Source organism: Siphateles boraxobius, unplaced genomic scaffold (genome assembly GCF_051911475.1).
Source record: "Siphateles boraxobius isolate OS27281-9 unplaced genomic scaffold, OSU_SipBor_1 3, whole genome shotgun sequence".
Classification (NCBI taxonomy): domain Eukaryota; kingdom Metazoa; phylum Chordata; class Actinopteri; order Cypriniformes; family Leuciscidae; genus Siphateles; species Siphateles boraxobius.
The window spans coordinates 15,738,795-15,757,690 of NW_027508919.1; the positions used below are offsets into that span (position 1 = coordinate 15,738,795).

General features: G+C 36.5%; 1 protein-coding gene across 2 annotated transcripts; it reads right to left on the reverse strand.

Annotated features, from left to right (window-relative positions):
• Positions 1-9,604: 9,604 nt before the first annotated feature.
• Positions 9,605-18,570, reverse strand: pitx2 (paired-like homeodomain 2). Of its 2 annotated transcripts, XM_077247951.1 has the most exons (4): positions 18,163-18,570; positions 16,047-16,113; positions 11,637-11,836; positions 9,605-10,849 (listed from the first exon to the last, which is right to left on the reverse strand). In XM_077247951.1, exons 2-4 carry the CDS (start codon positions 16,090-16,092, stop codon positions 10,286-10,288), a joined length of 810 nt encoding a protein of 269 aa, XP_077104066.1. In that variant the 5' UTR covers positions 16,093-16,113; positions 18,163-18,570; the 3' UTR covers positions 9,605-10,285. The 2 variants fall into 2 exon arrangements, with proteins under 2 accessions (XP_077104066.1, XP_077104065.1); XM_077247950.1 differs by lacking the exons at positions 16,047-16,113; positions 18,163-18,570 and adding an exon at positions 12,540-13,098.
• Between the last annotated feature and the right edge of the window lie 326 nt (positions 18,571-18,896).

Genomic DNA, 18,896 nt, shown 5'->3' on the forward strand with positions numbered 1-18,896 from the left:
GAGGAAGAGGAACGCAAGGTCCTAATGCCGCAGAATTGATGCATCCTCCGGAGCTGTCGTCATCTCAGACTGCGATGACCTTTGGCATATATTCATAAACGAGGCATTTTTCATCATTTTCAGTCGATGTTCAGACTCTAGGCTACACTTCTTATTGTGAATATAGATCAACTGCCCCTCCTATCAGTCTAACATGTATTTCTCATGTAAACAAAACCAATCCATCATTTACAGGTTCTTAAACCCGATGACCTGGATATTCTCAGATTTTTTCCCTCAAATTTTTTATATAGGTCTTCTTTTTTTTTTTTTTTTTTTTACATTCTATAATGATAAAAAAAACATGTAGCTACTTATTTATTTATCCTAGATTATAAAAAATTAAATGTTTTAAAAAAGTCAGTCAGAGGTTTGGACTCACTTAACAAAATATATTTGCCATGATCTTAAGCATTTAGAACAAATAGGTTTTAAGAATTAGTTTTGTTGACACAAATAAATTTGACATTCGTAATAAAATCTATTCTTGAATATTTAAGCAGCTTATCTAGAATTAGTTGGTTGGACCAGATAGTGTTCAGCATGCATGCAAACTCCTAAAAATATATTGGGCACCTGAGATGTATACTTTGTATATTTTAATAATCTAAAATATAAGAGTTTGATTTGTTTAGCATTTTTGGTCACTTCATCATTTCCATAATTCCATTTTTTGCTGTTTGATGACGTCATTAATTCTAAAATTTTGTCAATGGTAATAATAGGCTAAAAAATAAGGTGTAGGCTACAATTTTTAATTATTTGTTTTCCCAATTTATTAATGCATTCAGAAATATGTAAAGCATAAACCACTGACAAATATATAGCCTATCAAATTTTTCCATTGCAAGAACGGTTTCAGAACCGAAGGAACTACTCGGTTGTGCCAGACAAAAAAGTTTTTATTCAGCCCATTCAGGGTTATCAGACTATTATGTACACTCCTGTACATTATGCTCACCATTTATGTGATGATAAATACAGTAAAAACTGTAATATAGTAATTTATTTTTACAATTTAAAATAACTGTTTTCCATTTTAATATAGGCCTATATTTAAAAGTAATATATTACTGTGACTGCAATGCAGAATATTCAGCAGTCATTACTCCGGTCTTCAGTGTTACGATCATGATCAGTCTTTCTTATATGCTGATAAGAAAAGTGACTTGAGCACCACAGCTGATGAACAGGCATGCTGCTCAATATTTTTGTTTATATTTTTGTAAACTTTGGTAAATATAAAGATAAAAAAACAGCATTTATTTGTAACATAAGTGTCTTTACTGTCAGATTTTATCAGTTTAATGCATCCTTGCTGAATTAAGGTATTCATTTCTTTCAAAAAGTTGTACTGACCCCAAAACTTTTGAATATAAAGTAAATAATGTATGGCATGAGGAATGCCGCTTTCTGCTGTGATGTCCTGCCTGCTATTGAGTTTGATTTCCAAATCCATAAGTATTGAGTCTCGTTCCTGATCACAAAACAATATTTGATGTTGACAGATTTTTTTTGTGTGTGTGTTGCCAAAAAGTCTAATTATTCTTCATTTATTGGTGCCTGGAATCTGATAAGCAGGGGCAGGAGTACTCTAAAGGTAAAAGATCCGAGCCAACACCCATGCACGGAGGAGAAATGATTTCTTTGTCTATTGTGGTGTGGAAGAAATCCACAGAAATTAACTAAATGGTTTCTTGGATATATGCCTATGCTTGGCCTGTAACATCCACAGGTGTGTCCCCTACAAACATAGTAAGAATAAATATACATTTAAAGGGATAGTTCACCAAATATTATTTACTCCCCATCAAGTTGTTCCAAACCATTAATTTGTTTCTCCTCCTGAAGATTGTCAGTAACCAAACAGTTAATGGGCCCCATTGACTTCCATAGATTTATATTCCCATACTATGGAAGTCAATGGGGCCCATCAACTGTTTTGGTTACTCACATTCTTCAAAATATCTTACACAAAATATACTAACTACTGTACACACAGGCTCTGTATTTTTCTGATGTTGTTACTACTGGTTTCATAAACGACATATGAATTCAAATGCACAAGTGTCTGTGTCAAAGCCCCTAATGCTTCATCAAGGCCCCTCTGGAGCTCCAGCAACTATGAGATTTTCCGATTCAACTGAACAGTTCACGTTAGGAACATCATGTGCTCTGTACAGGTGAAGAAGTTCAGCTAATAGACTTGGAGGGAGACTGCAAGTGAATTAAAGTCAGAGGGTGTGGCTCAGAGAGAGGATGTGAGTCACTCACAGCGGAGAGAGGAAGTTAGTCAATGACAGATATCAGATGTATTATCAGATGTCAGATTTTTATTTTTATTTTGATGTTTCTGTCAAAATTCAAAATTCTATTATATAAGTTGAACACTCGTAATAGTAAAAAGTTCATTTTCTAGTACCATCCAATGGAGCCAAATCATTTTTTTTTTTTTTTTTTTTTTTGAAACTGGTTTCACAGATGCGACCAATCCTCATTTGTCATCCTCAGATCAAACATGAAAGATCCTGTAGGTTGTTAAAATACGAACTTGTTTGATATTGAGCCAAAGCTGTTACGGTGTTGTGTGTGCAAATCAAGTTGTCCTTTAAACATGAATAGTTACTTGTCATTTAACAGATGCATTTGAAATTATAGTATAGGCTACAATCATTTAAGATATGCAATGTGCAATCTGGAGATTAATAAAGCATTGCAATGAGATGATTTTACATGGTTACCTAGTCATCTGGATTTGAACCTGAAACCTTTAAATTGGCAATCTAGGTCCTGTAACATAAAATTAAAGATTTATATTCACAGCATAAATAAATGAATGAGTTACTTTTCTACATTTATTTATTTTAAATGTTAGTCATGTTGTATCATAGAGTTCAAACTTAAATCTTAGTTAGCAAAACAATCTTATTTTGTTATTGTTGCTCAATTAATTTGTACAGAACACTTTTTGTGTTCTACCTCCTGATACTGCACCATCTAGTGGTGACACACTAAAACAACCGTTCTATGGTGAATTTTCACCTTTATCTGCTTTACTTTTTTTATTTAATCATTTTATTCTGAAACACATTTTTTAAAAACGAATAAATAGCTAATGTTAATATTATGGTTGCACTTTATTTTACAGTACGTGCACAAAGTGTACTAAGTAGGTTTAGAGGTATAGGTTTAGAACTAGTACCTATAGTTAATACCCAGTTCTTGTAATTACTACAATAAGTATATATTATGTACATGTGAAATAGGACTGTAAAATAAAGTGCTACCAATAATATTTATTATACTTAAATTAAGTAAAATCAACTTGGATGTTTAAGTCATTTCAACTTCAATCACATTAAACTGACTTTGAAAAATCAGTTGAAAATTTGCTTAAATTATTTTTGATGAGTTAAAGCAATGTGAAAACATATTTTGTCATAATTTATTGATCATATAATTTGTAATGTTGATCCTTGAATTAATGTACAAATAGTAGCCATATTACCAATGATTGCCATTTAATTTTGGAGTGATCTATTGTTCTTAAAACAACTCTTGTTTGCTAATCATCAAGTTGTGTCAGCTTGAACAAATTGTGTAGGTACACATTCTGAGGAGCAGGGAGCAGTGAGTTAGGATGCAGAAGAGTATTATAATGTTAAAGAGAGTTAGCTCTGTTAGAAATGTCCTCGTGTAACAAATAAGTATAGATGTGGGGGACTATAAATGGTGGACTACTCTCAATTATGGGTCTCTACTCTTAATGTGATTAGTTGTACTGCCCTCTGTTGGACGTAAAGATGCACGACACTTTTACAAAAGTTTGAAATTGTGCCTCAGGCATTTAGGTTTTGGTTAGGTGTGTTTGGTGGAGTTATGAATACAGCAGGGCCTTAGATGATTTCTTTTAATCAGTACAATACATTTTATAAACAAATTGTAGCAATTATTTTCCCATCTAATAAATAATATTGACAAATAGTATTTTTAGAAGAGGCAACCATAATCTTTTTCATAGGTTTAGGTACACCATTACATTAAAGTTATTTTATAACACCAGAGTGGAATTGAATGCTATATTATTTTTTATGTAGCCTATGTAGTTTTCATAATGGAATCATAGAGGCCTGCTGCATGTGATCTCGAAGAGAAAAACTGCACCTGCATCAATAAGACATAAAGGCATTGACAAGCTCTGTACTGGAGCTAATGAAGCAAAAAACACAATGAGGCAAAATGTTTCTTTCACTTCCGCATCTACAAATCCATTAATGTAGATCAGCTCACGTCATCTTTCCACTGAGATTAGCAGGATTTTGGAGCGCAAACTGTGGCACGTAATGAGGAGGATGTTTGAAAAAGAATCACAGCCGATTGCTTTGACTGGTTTACTAGGCCGCCTGCGGGTTCAAACATGTCTCACCTTATGAAAATTAAAACTAGTCTGCGGATATGCATTAACATACAACTTTGCAGAACATCCTGCATCTGTACTCGCTGCTTTAAGTTCTGCGGAACATGATTTATATAACTGAAATTTTGAACATTTTCTCATGCAGTCAACATTGCCTTGTATTTTTTAGCACCTAGTGAGTAGTAACAGTGTCTATATGGTTGCCTTGCTTGAGGCTTAATGCTCTTGTCCTTTTCACATTTGATGTGTTAAGGCTTAAGCGATTGTTGATGTCATATTTGTGAAAGGTGATGAGGTTGAGAGAGCTGGAGTTTCTTCTTATTGCGAACACTGAGGTGCACAATGCTGTCATTCATTATCTTCTTACCTTTCCCTCAATTCTTTAGGCACTGCAGACTCACAATTCAACACCGGTTGCAACACTTATAAATTACTTGTCAACTTTTGTGTGTGTGCAGCTGCTTTTCAAATGTTTGCATGCATGGCAAGTGCAATACTGACAGCACAATAGAGAAGAGTGTATATTTTGGGCCTGTGTAGAACTCGGGTCTGTTTTAAGGTGTGCTCTTCCTAACTATGACTATATGGTTCCTTTTTAATTGTTTATGAGAGAACGGTCAATAGGTATTTGGTTATTAAACAATATTTTTTTTTCATTCTTATATTTCCATATCTTTGTGTTCCATATATTTTTTTGTTTTTGTTTAAATATTCCTGAGTTATTACTCTCGTTGGAATTGATATGCTACATATTTGTAGGTACTTGTGCATTCTGCATATCAACATGCATTACGTCCTCACAATATTATTAGAAAAGAATCACTGCTGTTATTTTGTGTAAATGCTCTTTATCTCTCCTCATCCAAAATTAAAGCTTCTTGCAGTCTGGACAGCTTATAGGCTTTATTTAAGTGTTGCATTACATCATCAGTCCGTCACTGTCTTCCCAATCCAAAACAATAGAGAAAAGCTGCAGTATACACCCTCTTCACTGATACTATCTTTGCTAATTCCACACACATCCGTGCATCTGTGATTTCATGGTACTCACTGTGTGGAATTCCTCATTTTAAAGTCAAAACATTTGTGATGTTTCTTTTTAATATAAGTTGAGAAAGCAGGAAGTGTCTGAGTCATGGAAGTTTACTCCATGTCTGATCGTTCACATGCTCCCACACTATAGCACTGCACGCCTGTGGCCAGAGAAGCCATCCCGGCGTCACACTCAGCTCATCAAAGGCAGTGCCGTGTCAGACACACACACACACACACACACACACACCCGAATACACAAAAACCAACACTCAAGCATGTCAAGGGATAGGATATATACACGGATACACACAAGCTCTGGCACATCCTAAGAAAGGTAGACACACACTTTGACCAACGAAACACAAGCACATCAGATGAAAGGGTAGACATGCATGTTAACAATATGCCAGCAGGTTTTCCAAGCACAAAAAGAACAGAGATACGCACACAAAGAACTGAAACGTAAGAGAAAAGAGGCACATCTAGATGCAGGTTCAGACACATAGTTGCCTTATAGAAAGCATGAAATCATGACTTTTTTCATAGAATGAATCTTAAAGGGATAGTTCATTTAAAAATGTAATTTATATTTACCCTCATGTTGTTCCAAACCTTTAGGAGATTATTTATTCTGTGAAAAACAAAAGGTTTTCTTTCTTTTCTCCCCATACAGTGAAAGTCAGTGGGGTTCTTTAGGACCCCTTTTATTGAACAGACAAAAAACCACAGAAGAAAGAATGTCATTCAGTTTGGATCAAGAGTAAATGATGACAAAAATGATTAACACATTTTTGGGTGAACTATCCCTTTAACTTAAGGCAATGACACGTGAGGTTTTCCATACATACTTCCACACCCATAATCCTCACACATTTTTTGTATCAATTCATGCTCACCCTATCCAATGTTTGCTCACTCTTTAGAAAGCCTTCAACTCAGTCAGTGGGTCTGTACAGATAGTGAATGGAGGATCTACAGAGTAATTTTGGGTCTGCACCACCTGGTCTGTGCTCATTTTCCTCAAGTGCATTAGCATTACTTCATAGAAAAGAGAGACATGCATTTCAGATATTGAACGAGCCATCCTACTGTTACCTTGCAAATGAGATGCACATGTCGGAAAGTGAATACATTTTTATGACTTATAAAAGTAAATGGAAAGTTCATCATCAAATGACATGACTGTCAGTGGATTTCGGATATGGTACATAACCCTTATGTTAATTAGCCATGTGGACATCTGCTTTTGGATGGTGCCAATAATCATCACAAAATAGCCAAATGTCAGCTGATTGATTGGCCTATATCCAATATTGTTATTCTACAGAAATACTGACACTTTGTAATGGTTGTAAGGCTGATTTGTAATGGGACGTTACCAAAAGTGGTATTGTGAAAAAGTAAGTATTTTATTGAATAACTTGGAAATAGGAACATTTTCGGATTCCTTTCAATTTCGAATGTGTTGCAGGTCATTCAGTGTTGTTTTTCAATGGAGAACTAGGTAAGCGCGAGAATGTGCGAGGTCATCTAGTCCGACCTTGCTTAAATCGCTGCCATCTGATTGGACAATCTGGGGTGGTAACAACAACGCCGTTCTGTTTATAGGGCCTATACTCATGCAGCGAAGATTACAACAAACCGAATAAAACGGGCTTTTTACCAGTAATCTTTGGCCAAGAACAAAGTATTGAGAAAAGTGCAACAACACATTTGGCCTATCATACAGTCTTCTACAACATAGGCCTACCACTGATTATCATATATTTGTAATTTTACTAAATAGTTTTTACGTATTAGCCTACTTAATGCTATATCCAATTTCATCATCAATATTAAAATAGCCTAATTGTTAATACTATTAGGTAAACCTTTCAGTTGATCAATCTATTCACGTGGATATAGAACGTAATTTTCTCGGCTGTTAATTAAGTTGACTATTCCAGAATTATTACACCTTGGATTTCAGATGAGGGATTTAACGAAATTTGTGAAGGCATATAAAATTTGTTTTTGTGTTATTTGGTGCTTTCCCCTTATGCGAACTATGAAATATGCGTTTAAAATACAACTGAATTATAAGTTGCATTTCGACAAATAGCTATTTTTTTTCTTTTTTGTAAAAGCTGTAACAAAAAACCGAATAAGAGACCATAGCACAATGTAAATACCAACATTTCCCACTATGGAAATCAGAAGTTATACCAATGTAGTAGGCTATACTTCAGTATTCACACAATAGCCTAAGACTATCGGGCAGGACATTTGCAGCCGCCGAGGAAGGCTATATTTAGACTAGTTCTGCTATGTAAATATTTTTAAATACTTTTGAAAAGACAGACAAAGGGTTACAGTAATTTTGGAAAAATAGAAAGATAGGAATTAATACTAATACTTAATAATCCCTTAACCTTCAAACGTATCGTAGGCCTACTTGTCAGCTGCGTTCATACAAATGATTTTAACAACTTTTGCATGGACTTTTCGGATAGTAAAACATTTAATTCAAGCCTTAAAATAAATGTTCCGCGTCGGGGAATATTTGATTACACATTTTCACAACAATGTCCCAAAAGAAACGATTTTTTTTTCTGTCGGCACATAAAATAACCAAGAACACGGCAAGACAACACTGCAGGAAAGCCTGAGAAAACTAGAGTTAATTATGAATGCAAACTTTTGGCGCGTCTCTTCGTCATGCAAGGACATGTTTTTAGTTTTCTGCTGATAATGCGCATTAAAATGCCTTACCTTTATGCAGTCTTCTAGAGAAAAAAGGGAACAGCTTTCCTGTCTGTGCTTAGGCCGACTGAAGGGTTCCTCTCTGGATCTGCTCTGTATTGCTCCTGTGGGCCCCCCGCTCACAGTGTTTATTGAGATGTGTATTGGGACCCCAGACCGTCATGTTGCTAGGAATGAATAATTTAGTCCTGTTAGCTCTTCACAAAGAGAATCAGGAATGTGTACACCTGAAAATGACTGATTTATGTTCTGTGGATTTTAGACAAACGTTAGTTGTTTTAATGTAGATGCTTTAAATCAGCATGGGCGTTTAGTTTTCATTCAACATCAATACTTTTTTTTGAATAGGCTTACTGTAATAGTAGCATTCAATTTTACAATTTCCTCCACCCTTGTTCTGTCTGCCTCATTAATCATCATTAGCCTATATGAGCATTCATGTTAAACAGCATGCTTGTGTTGTTCCAACCACACTATACCCGACGTAGAATAAATGTTCACTGATCTACGCGCTGTGACATGACTTTCATGGAGAGAGACACACTCACACACACGCCTCTCTCTGTAGCATACCACTCTTTGTTTTGATTGCTCTTCTATCAATGAGATTGACTGCGCTTTACAGGTCTTTTATCCACTACATGCTTCAGTGCAGCTAATGATGGACTACAGTGCCTAACTAGTGACAATGTAAATATTTCCCGAAAAACGGAATAAATAGCCTACTCATTGAATTAGATTTTAATAACCTTTACAATAGCAGTAATATTGTATTATGAGCACGAGACATTTCCCTTAATCCTCTTTCCATTATTTATTTTAGCCTATTGTGTTTTATACAGTAATTTGAGGCAGCGAGCTTTCGTTGTTTACAAGTCAATTGACACTCGATTTCGCTATTAGTTTTAATTATGCGCCTGCTGTGAGTCTGATAAAAAAGCACAGTTTTGATTGCAGTATGGCACTTTATATATTATAATAGGTCATTCATAATTCATATGAGATTTTTAGCCTTGTTTTCAATTCACACACTATCTGATGAGCTTAATCCTGGACCTTCGTAGGCTATCACTTCATATTTTATTTTATTCTAAATGAGTTTAGCCGGCAGATGGTTCAGTGATGTGTGGTCCAGTCTGTTCCGATCTTATTGCAATGTTATTTCAAGCGTCGGAGATCACTGGAGGCCCAGCCTCGAGTCAGTCTTGTATATTCGACTCCTAATCTGCTCGGGACATCTCGCCCTCTTCACCGGACTTCTCATGTCACGCTCAGTGTGTATTAGATACCCCCCCTATAACCTTAAAAATGCCACACAGCAACAATGTGTGCTGCATACAACCAGGCGAATGCAATAATTGTGAAGAAAACTTTTTGAAATGGTTTAGAACAATATATTTACTTCCATTAAATAAAACACAATAGTTTATTTTTGGGATGTTGAAAAACGAAAGAAAAATTCCGTACCAAATATTATACACAGAGCAAAAACCAAGTTCATTTCGCAGAAACATTTGCGTATTATTACCCAGGGTTGCTATTCTAGATCTATATTCACACAGATATTTAATAATAAATTTATGATATCACACACGACTGGTGCGTTTAGTATGTACATTCCCTTGATCGCAAGCAAGACATGATTCCTGTACGTTTTCCACATGCTGTGTTAAACTGAATTCTCGAAAATGCTTAAGAGTTACAGCCTTCGCCTCTACAAATTGGAGATGATATTAAGATATATGTATACAGCCTATATACAACCTTTCAGTCAATTACTGTCCAACAATTGAAACGTCAAAATAAATGAGATTTTTCTTCTTCTTTTTTTTTTTAAACATTCTGGTATCTTAAACTCTTCACTGGCTAGTGTGCACTTGCTAGTGTAGAGAACAAATCTTATTAGAAATGGCGCGTTTGCCTTCCGTTCCCCCTTGACATTCCATCAGAGGTTTGAACGCGTTTCAGTGTTTTTTTCTTCTAGTGCCCTTGAAACAAAAAGTGTGGTCTCTCGTTCCTGGGATTCGGGATTGTAAATTCTACAATCGTCCCTTACACCGGTCTATCCACTGCGTACTGGCAGGCGCTGAGATTGGAGGCCGGGTTCTGCACGCTCGCGTATCCAAAACTCGAGTGCTGCTTGGCTTTCAGTCTCAGACTGGCAAGACTGGAGTTACAAGTGTCCCGGTAAACATAAGGAGGTGTCGGTGGGGCGTAAGGGCACGCCGACGTGGGAACCCCCGAATTTAGAGAAGGGTTGCTGAGGTTATTCAAGTTATTGAGGCTGTTTAAGCTTGATCCGGGTACACCGGTGACAGCAGACGGAACCATACCGGAGGACATACTCATTGAGGAGATGGAGTTAGGTGGGGAGAACATGGTCTGAGACGACAGCGGATTGACGTTCATGGAATTGAAAAAGGGGAAGCTTTTGGTAGACAGAGAGGCTGACGTGAGCCCCTTTGCAGCCCAGTTGTTGTACGTATAGCTGGGATACATGTCATCGTAGGGCTGCATAAGTCCGTTGAACTGAGGGCCGAAACCGTTTTTACACAGCTCTGCCTGTTGGTTCCTCTCCCTTTTTCTCCATTTTGCCCGTCGATTCTTGAACCACACCTGCAACACATGTAGTAAATAATTTACATTTATAATTAGCCTACATAGCTAATTCTTATCTAAAACTATAAAAGTGACGATTAGCCGATAGGCTACGTTTTTAGAACTGCTGCCACCGTAGGCATTAGAACAATATGAATTAACCACTCTATACGGGTTGTTTTTAGTAGATAAATGATATGGGTGGTGGTGGTGTCAAACTCAGTTTGGTTCCCTAATTAAGTCGCTTGTTTATCAATCACCCGGAATCTTGTCTGATCCCGCGAATCCCAATACACATTCTTATTGCGGTCAATGGGCCGCCCGACGCTTCAAATGTGTATTCTCCCTAAGCAGGCGTAGACAAACTAAACTTAAGTAGGCCTATATAGGCTACTACACGAGAATGACAATCACAAAATACAAGCTTTACACCTCTTAAAAAGCGACTGTGTGACTCCATTAAGGTCATCGTTAGGGTGTCACTTGTGTTGATTGCAAACAATTCGACTCGCCCATAATTAGCCTCTCACCAAACAGTGACAGGTTTATTTAAATGATTAAATAAAGTCGTATTTAGCATGCAACTTATATTAACGTCTCGAAATTTTAGCAACGCGTAGCGCCTTAAATAGCCTAGCCTATAAAATTGGTCTAGACTTTATAAACAAATTAGTTTAAATAGGCCTACAGGATATTAACTATTCTAATCAAGTCTTCAACGAAACGACGACGAAAAATCAAGTCTTCATTTTTTGGGCTATATAATAAAATGTTATTTCAATATCATTTCACTTATCAAACTTACCCTGACTCTGGCCTCTGTTAAATTAGTCCAAACGGCGATCTCCTCTCTAGTGGACATGTCCGGATAGCGATTACGCTGAAAAGTGGCTTCCAGTTCCTGGAGCTGTTGGCTAGTAAAATGCGTTCGTTGCCGCCTCTGTCTCTTCTTTTTCGATGGGTCATCAGTCGTATCTTCGTTTTTACTCTGTCCCTTCTCTTTCTCTGCAATGCAAAATAATACAGTATTTTTAAATAATTATTTAATTTAAGAGGAACCAGCTTCAGGCTTTTTGACACATTGGAGAAGTCTGTGTGAGCAACAAATCTCTAATTCCGTTTTATTGAATTGAAAATATGTCACATCATGGTAACATATCAAAGTAGGTTCCCTGGTAACAACATAACAGGCAAAATGTAATCAATGGTGTTCCGTAACTAATTTTCTTATGAATCGCTGATGTTTAACATCATATTCTGGTAACAGTTACAATAAAAGAGGCTCAAATGAAAATGCTTTTAAATCAAGTTTTGGAAAATATTTAAACGACAATTAACGCAATATGTCGTTTTCACCATACGAAAAAAGAAATAGCCTATTCGAGTTTGGGAATGTCTGCAGTAGGCTATTCTACACAAAATTGCCACAGTGCAAACATTTGTGAAAAGCCCATTTTCCACACACAATTTAAGTAAATAAAGTCCTGTCAAAGGGCATGACTTATGTACCCTACATCAATAGCCCTAGGAATCAACTAACTGCCAGTTCCATGTCTTGATATTTGCATGCCACACACTATAACCGGGTCTGTTTCAAACGCTCAAAGTAGTTTTAAACAGTTTCTTTCCAAAGGCAGCACCACATGATAACTGACACCAAAACCGAAAACGCTCCATTTAAACATCTCTTCAGAGGACCAGGGCTTACCTACGGACTCTGGACTGGAGGTGTCTGAAACCGTGTGCACCTCCAGCCTATGTTTCGAGTCCACAGACCGCTGAAGCGGTTGCAGACTAGAGGCCATCGCAAGCGGCGCGTGTTTGCTCCCGGTAATGTGGTGATGGTGGTCCAAACTCAACGGATCCTTCATAGAGGTCATGGACAATACAGGCGTTTTACGGAGGGTTCGCAAGCAGCTATTAGCCTACTTCCTCAGCGAAGATCACAAATAGTACATAAAAAATAAATAAATAAAAACATTGAATGTCCAGTAGTGAAGTATCGGCAAGCGTTGTCAGTGCTCCTTTCCCAATAAAACCATTCAAAGCGACACTCCACAAACGGCTTTAAATCGCTAAAATAAACCCAGTGCTAAAGAAAGTTAAAGTTTTTTTTTTCTTTCGACTGGGTAAAAAGATAGTTTCAGCCGAGACCTACAATGAGAGCCGGAGTGACAGGGACAGGTATGTGATATTATATCCACTTGCATACACACACTCTCTTGCACATCACGGCGCCCGCTCTTCATTTCAGCTGTCTCTCTATCCGTCCAACCGAGCTGCTCTATGCATCGTGACGTCATCACAACTCCGCCCACAATCTGACGGAACATTAGACCCTATACATGAGAGCTTTTATGGCCAACCGACTAGAAACGGCCCTATTCGAAATTATAAAATGCAGTCTGTTCAGTTCGAAATGATTTCCACCCTCCAAAAGCATGTAAATAAAGATACACTGCATTCAGTGACTTCAAAGAAAGGCAAAATGTGTCAAAGAACAGAGTCCCTTAAATTGTTCATTGCGCACCTGGCGCTCAAAACGCGATGTTTCAACCTTTTCTCAGCAGGTATTATCAGAAAACATCTTATTCGGGTTTTAACTCAAGTCTGTCAAATTTAAAATAATCTTATTAGCAAATGACACAACAAAATAAGAAAACATAGGTCTAGTTATAATGACGCTCTAGAAGATGCTCATAATGAATGTTCCGCTTTTAACATGTTAATTGGACGATCCTTCGCCACAGTGAGTTGACAGGGTATCAAGCACCTCGTTAAATTCATTGGTAAAAAACAGTAGGCCTATCCCAGTCCTGCTAAATAATGGCTTTAAATTATAAATGATAATTATATGCTTATAAAATAATTATAAATATCAGATGGGCTAATTTGATTTAGGGACTAAAATCACTTTGGTGAGGTATATTTGTGCGCCTCGGGCCCGTGATTACTTCGCGGGAGAGGTGCTCACTTTGCCTTGATTGAGTATAACATTTAATCTGATAAGACGTCTATTTGCCTAAGAATTTTAATTGAGCGTTTTTAATGACTTCAAGCTTCTTCACCTTGCTGTCTCAAATTCCTTCAAAACTTTATTACATCTATTTGCATTATTTTATTAAAAAGAAAACATGTATTTCATAGCCCTATTGATGTTACATTTTTCTCCATTTTGTCAAATAACTTATAAAATGATATCACAGGGGAGAAGTTTTTTTTTGATGAGAGGAAAAATGGCTGGATTTCTTCTAGAATTCTGGTGAATTTCATGTGTCATTCAAATTAAATTATCCAATGGGTAATATAAAAAATAGAAACTAAGCGGCCAACCCGATTTCATTAAAGCAGTTGATTACAGCTTTCATAATTATCAAATAATAAAAAAGGCAATTAGTAAATGATATCTACATTTTTGCTTCCCTGCTTGTCCTGTAAAAGCACGCGAAACGTCGAACATCAGCCATAGGGTTAAAAAAATCGGAGAAAAAAGAAAAGGCAGTAACCTATGACTCGCCAACTCCATCAATGACTGATTCAGCTCACGCTCTTTGTACTGGATATTAATTTATGCCATAATATATGAACCTAGACCCGACATATCTTGTATTTACAGGTCTTTTTGCATGATGATGTGACCTCGTATTCAACGCATTTGCGCCCAGACACTGCGTATTAAAACCGTGTTTCTGTCTGTTGTCTCACATGTCATTCCGTTTTATTTTCTCTATGTCTTGAAGCTGCTTCCATTTTAGGGAAAAATGTGTAGGCCTATATTCAGTTGATTTGGATCAATTATAAGTAGCTACATTTCTTAGATCACATTTTACTACTATCTAAAAACTCAAACCATTACAAAAATACCATGATTATTCTGGACCTCAAATAGGGGCCTATACTAAAATATTCTATGAAATATGAATGATAGGTTTTACGCACAGAAATTTTAATTGCGCGCATTGAAATTCCATAGGCAAAAGTTGCGGAGTTCGATGTTAAACGCACTGATAGCTGGACTGGATTGTTGCTCTGTATTTATTCTGGACCCTAAAAAATCTTCAGAGTGATCTCACTGCCTGCTGTGGATTATTGGCCATGGTGCACAGCAGAGCCATTAATTACCAATTCAGTCAATATGAGGGAGACGACAAAGCCTTTTCCATAGGATTAAGAGGACATTAGATTCTTCCATTAGTATATTCCTCCTCACGAGGAGGCTTTCATTACACATTTACTTTTCCCCCGAGTCTATCTAACAAGCGCTGCATATATTACTGCACAGGAGACGAGATTGTCGGTAATCAAGTCGCTCGAATGTCTTTTCCCTCTTACTTTGGTGTGTGCATTTTCATGCACGTTCTCCTTTTATCTCTTCTCTGCTGAAACTGCATCGGTTCATAGCCTATCATACCATACCATGGGAAATGTAAAACTAATGCGACTAAATAAGTATTGTGGTTTTTGTTCTGTTTGCTTTAATTAGCTTAATGAAGATACCAGATGATATAGAGACCCGTCATGCACGCATGCACGCAGTATCAGCCTGTAGGCCTACAGCCCCCCCCCCCCCCCCCCCCCAACAACTTTAATTTTATTTGTCTAAGTTTCTTTTAGAATTGTCCTTGTGCGGCAAATTATAGCCTATACTGGAGAAAAGGGTTCATTGGATTTTTTTGTTTGTTATGCGCTTGCCCTTCCTGCGTCTATCAGACTGAATGGCATGTATATTATCAAATTTTTATTTATAATCTTGTAAGAGATATACGTTTACATCATTTCATTGAGAACGCACTTGATAACCTAACTACATTACCAAGAATCATTTCGAAGAATCAAATCAGTATTATTTTTATTTTTTTATTCAAGATATTTTAGAAACCATAAATCTCTAAAATGAGACAGAATTTGGCTGTAAAATGAGCAATTCCCAGTCAGGAGCTGCTACGGGTTATCTTACCCGTGTACGATACTGTCCTACCACCAGATGTCCATCTTTGACTAAACGTCTAACGGCACTGAGTTCCCCATAACCAGTCATATGTCAAACACCAGTAAAGGCGTTTTACTCACACTTTACTTTTACATAGAGCCGTTTTTATACCTGTTGTATTTTAAAGGTCAGGCAATGTTGAGGTGTTTTTGTTAAACAAATGAAATGTATTAATGAATCCAGACCTTCTCAAGGAGGGTGGCTCGTCGTTCAAGATCATCTTACCTAATTGAGCACAGGTTGATGCAAGTTTGCGGCAGTGGGAGTCCATTTGATAGATTACTTTGAGCACCTGTGAAAAAGAGACACGTTAATTTATTATTTTTATTATATATATATATATATATATATATATATATATATATATATATATATATATATATATATATCAGGAATAATTGAGTGTTTAGCTTTTACACGTCCATCACTTAATACAGCTATCTGACCTGACGGGCCACTGATACCTCAAATTTATTGTAAAATATTGGATGGTTCCTGTCTGTAATTGGATGTGCACATTCCTCATAATTTGTTTTGAAATCCCTTAGCGCTTGCTCGAGTCCCTCCTAATTAAGACTAGTGTCTCCAGACACACACATGAAAACAATGCATAAAGAGAGACAGTGCACCGTGTGTCGGTGAGAGAAAGAGAGCAGTTTGAGCGCACGAAGTTGAGTGATTCCGCGGTAAAATCAGAGGATTAGTCTCTGATTGAGATGTCTGTCGGTTGGATATTACAAAATTCATTATCGTAGCTCTATACTAACCCGATATGAAGTAACACAGATGGGCCTTTATTAGCCCAGGCTTCAGCTGTTTGCTTATGATAATTTTAGTCGAAAATTTGCATGCAATCCTGCTGTTAACCGTTTTCCCTCTCCATTTTTCTCTCTCCGAATGCAACGCTTTACTTTAGCCTTTATATCACCTGCATGCCTCTCAGTCGCATCTGTGCCTTTAGTCAAAGGCTTGAGACTCTGGAAATTAAATTTGTCTTTGTATAAGTATGCTGAGTAGGCCTAATATGCTAATATCCTAACGTGATGGTGAAAGTCATCTAGCTAAATTCTATTTTGAGATTATAGCACAAATTAAGTGTTAATAAATAAGTGTCTAAATTATTTACCATTCTAAGTAGTCTAAGTGTGAAATGACCAAGTAAAGATGCTTCTTTCGTTTTTCTGAGTGGGTAGGCCTATAGGGCACCCGTTCCGTTTTACGTATTTCGGCTACTCTTTTATAGTTTTGTTTTGCTCCATAAACCTGCATTTTATACGAATGCCATGTTAAATATGTACTGTGGCAAAGTAATTTTCAAACTGGAAAAGGTAAGATAAACACACACACGTGACAATAAATAAGATTAGGCTATAATTTGGGCTACATCAAAGCAAATTTAGTGTCTATTGAAGCGCATCAACAGAGGAAAATATGTTTAGAAAACTTGTATATTTTTGTAATGCATTTCTTTTTTTTCTAATTTCGGTCTATTTAAAACAGGTTAAACTAACAAAAACAGAGCAAACTAATATAACTTATGTTGATATTATTATTACTATTATTATTATGTTCCAATGATTAATTGGGAAAAAAACTTTACTTTTAAAGTTTTAACTTTAACTTTAATTTTTTAAATTGGTGATATTGCTTTCAGTTAATATTAGGGATAATACCATAATAAATGTAGTCTTACACTTTTACTTTAGTGTTGCTTGTGTGTGATTTTTTTTAAGCGAAACTTGATTTACATAATTGAACAAAATGAAAATACTGTATTAGTTTACATAAATATTTAACCATAAGACAAGAGCTTCTGATCTTCAAAAATTAACTGGATTGTATCTGCATAAATTAAAATTTTATTGCCGAATATTATGAATAATAATAATTTAATTTTCATATTTTAATTTTAATGCTTAATTTATTTACCCAATTCATCGCAAATGTTAATACAAACATAATTCATTTTAGTAATATTGCTATGAGTAGACTATTTAAAAAGCAATTAAAAAACCTAAGATATACAGTTTGTTTGCTAGTTTTGAAAGCAAATTTCGTTAGCATGATTTATTTCTGCTGATAAAAACCCATAATACATGTCTCAATGTAAATTACACGCTTTAACTATAAAGTTGTCCTTGTCCCGTTTGCCTCACAGTGTTAACGATATATTATTATCAACTGCAAAGTCAAGGTGAGACCTGCCAGAGCATCACTTATCATGCCTCTCCATCTAACTACACTAAAGCTGAAGTTCACCCATGTCTTGCAACCCTGAGGTGGAACGAATTCCTTCACTTGCATTGTCTCACATTCAAGATAGGGTGTCATGTGCTCTCACCAGTGGTTGTTGAAAAGCGGCGGTTTGCAGCCGTGCCAGTCTTGATTTTCTTTTTTTTTAAAAGATAAATTCCACTCCTCCGAACAAGTTTATCTTTGTCCTTGATTATGTCCGGGTACATAAACTGTTGCTACAAGGTCCAAAAGGAACGTAACCTCTTCTTTCCAATGAGAACGATTAGGGATATTTCTGGGTTCTTTCAAAGAACACGAAAAAAGACATATGTTACCTTAAACCCAGAGTGTCTTATGCTACAAACTATTAAGTTGCTTTAGCAACTCATATTTTCTGCAGAGCCTCCACGACCGCAACTTTTTTCCGCACAAAGACGCAGAGAGTGGTGCATTTCCCCCCCTCTCACGAGCTTTGACTGTCAGCGCGTGGGCGTGAGTGAGAGTTTGTGTGAATAAGCGCGTGCGTGTGCATGAGTGCCACAGTGGGTGTGTTTGTATGCACAACCAACGCGTAGAGTGTGTGTAAGGGGTGAACTTTGTGATGCGTAACGGTAGGCTAAATTAGATAACAAATCAGCCATTAAAACACGGTAGCCTAGGCTACGTTAATTCAACGAACAATATCAACCCGATGAACGCTAAAACTGACATGGCTAAATTAATTATCAAGATATTTTATTCATTAAATAGCTGACAATAAATGGGTAAATACATGTTATGGAGCAGCAGAAATACAAATACAGACTAACATTTTAGAAATCCAAAAATGTTTAAATGAAC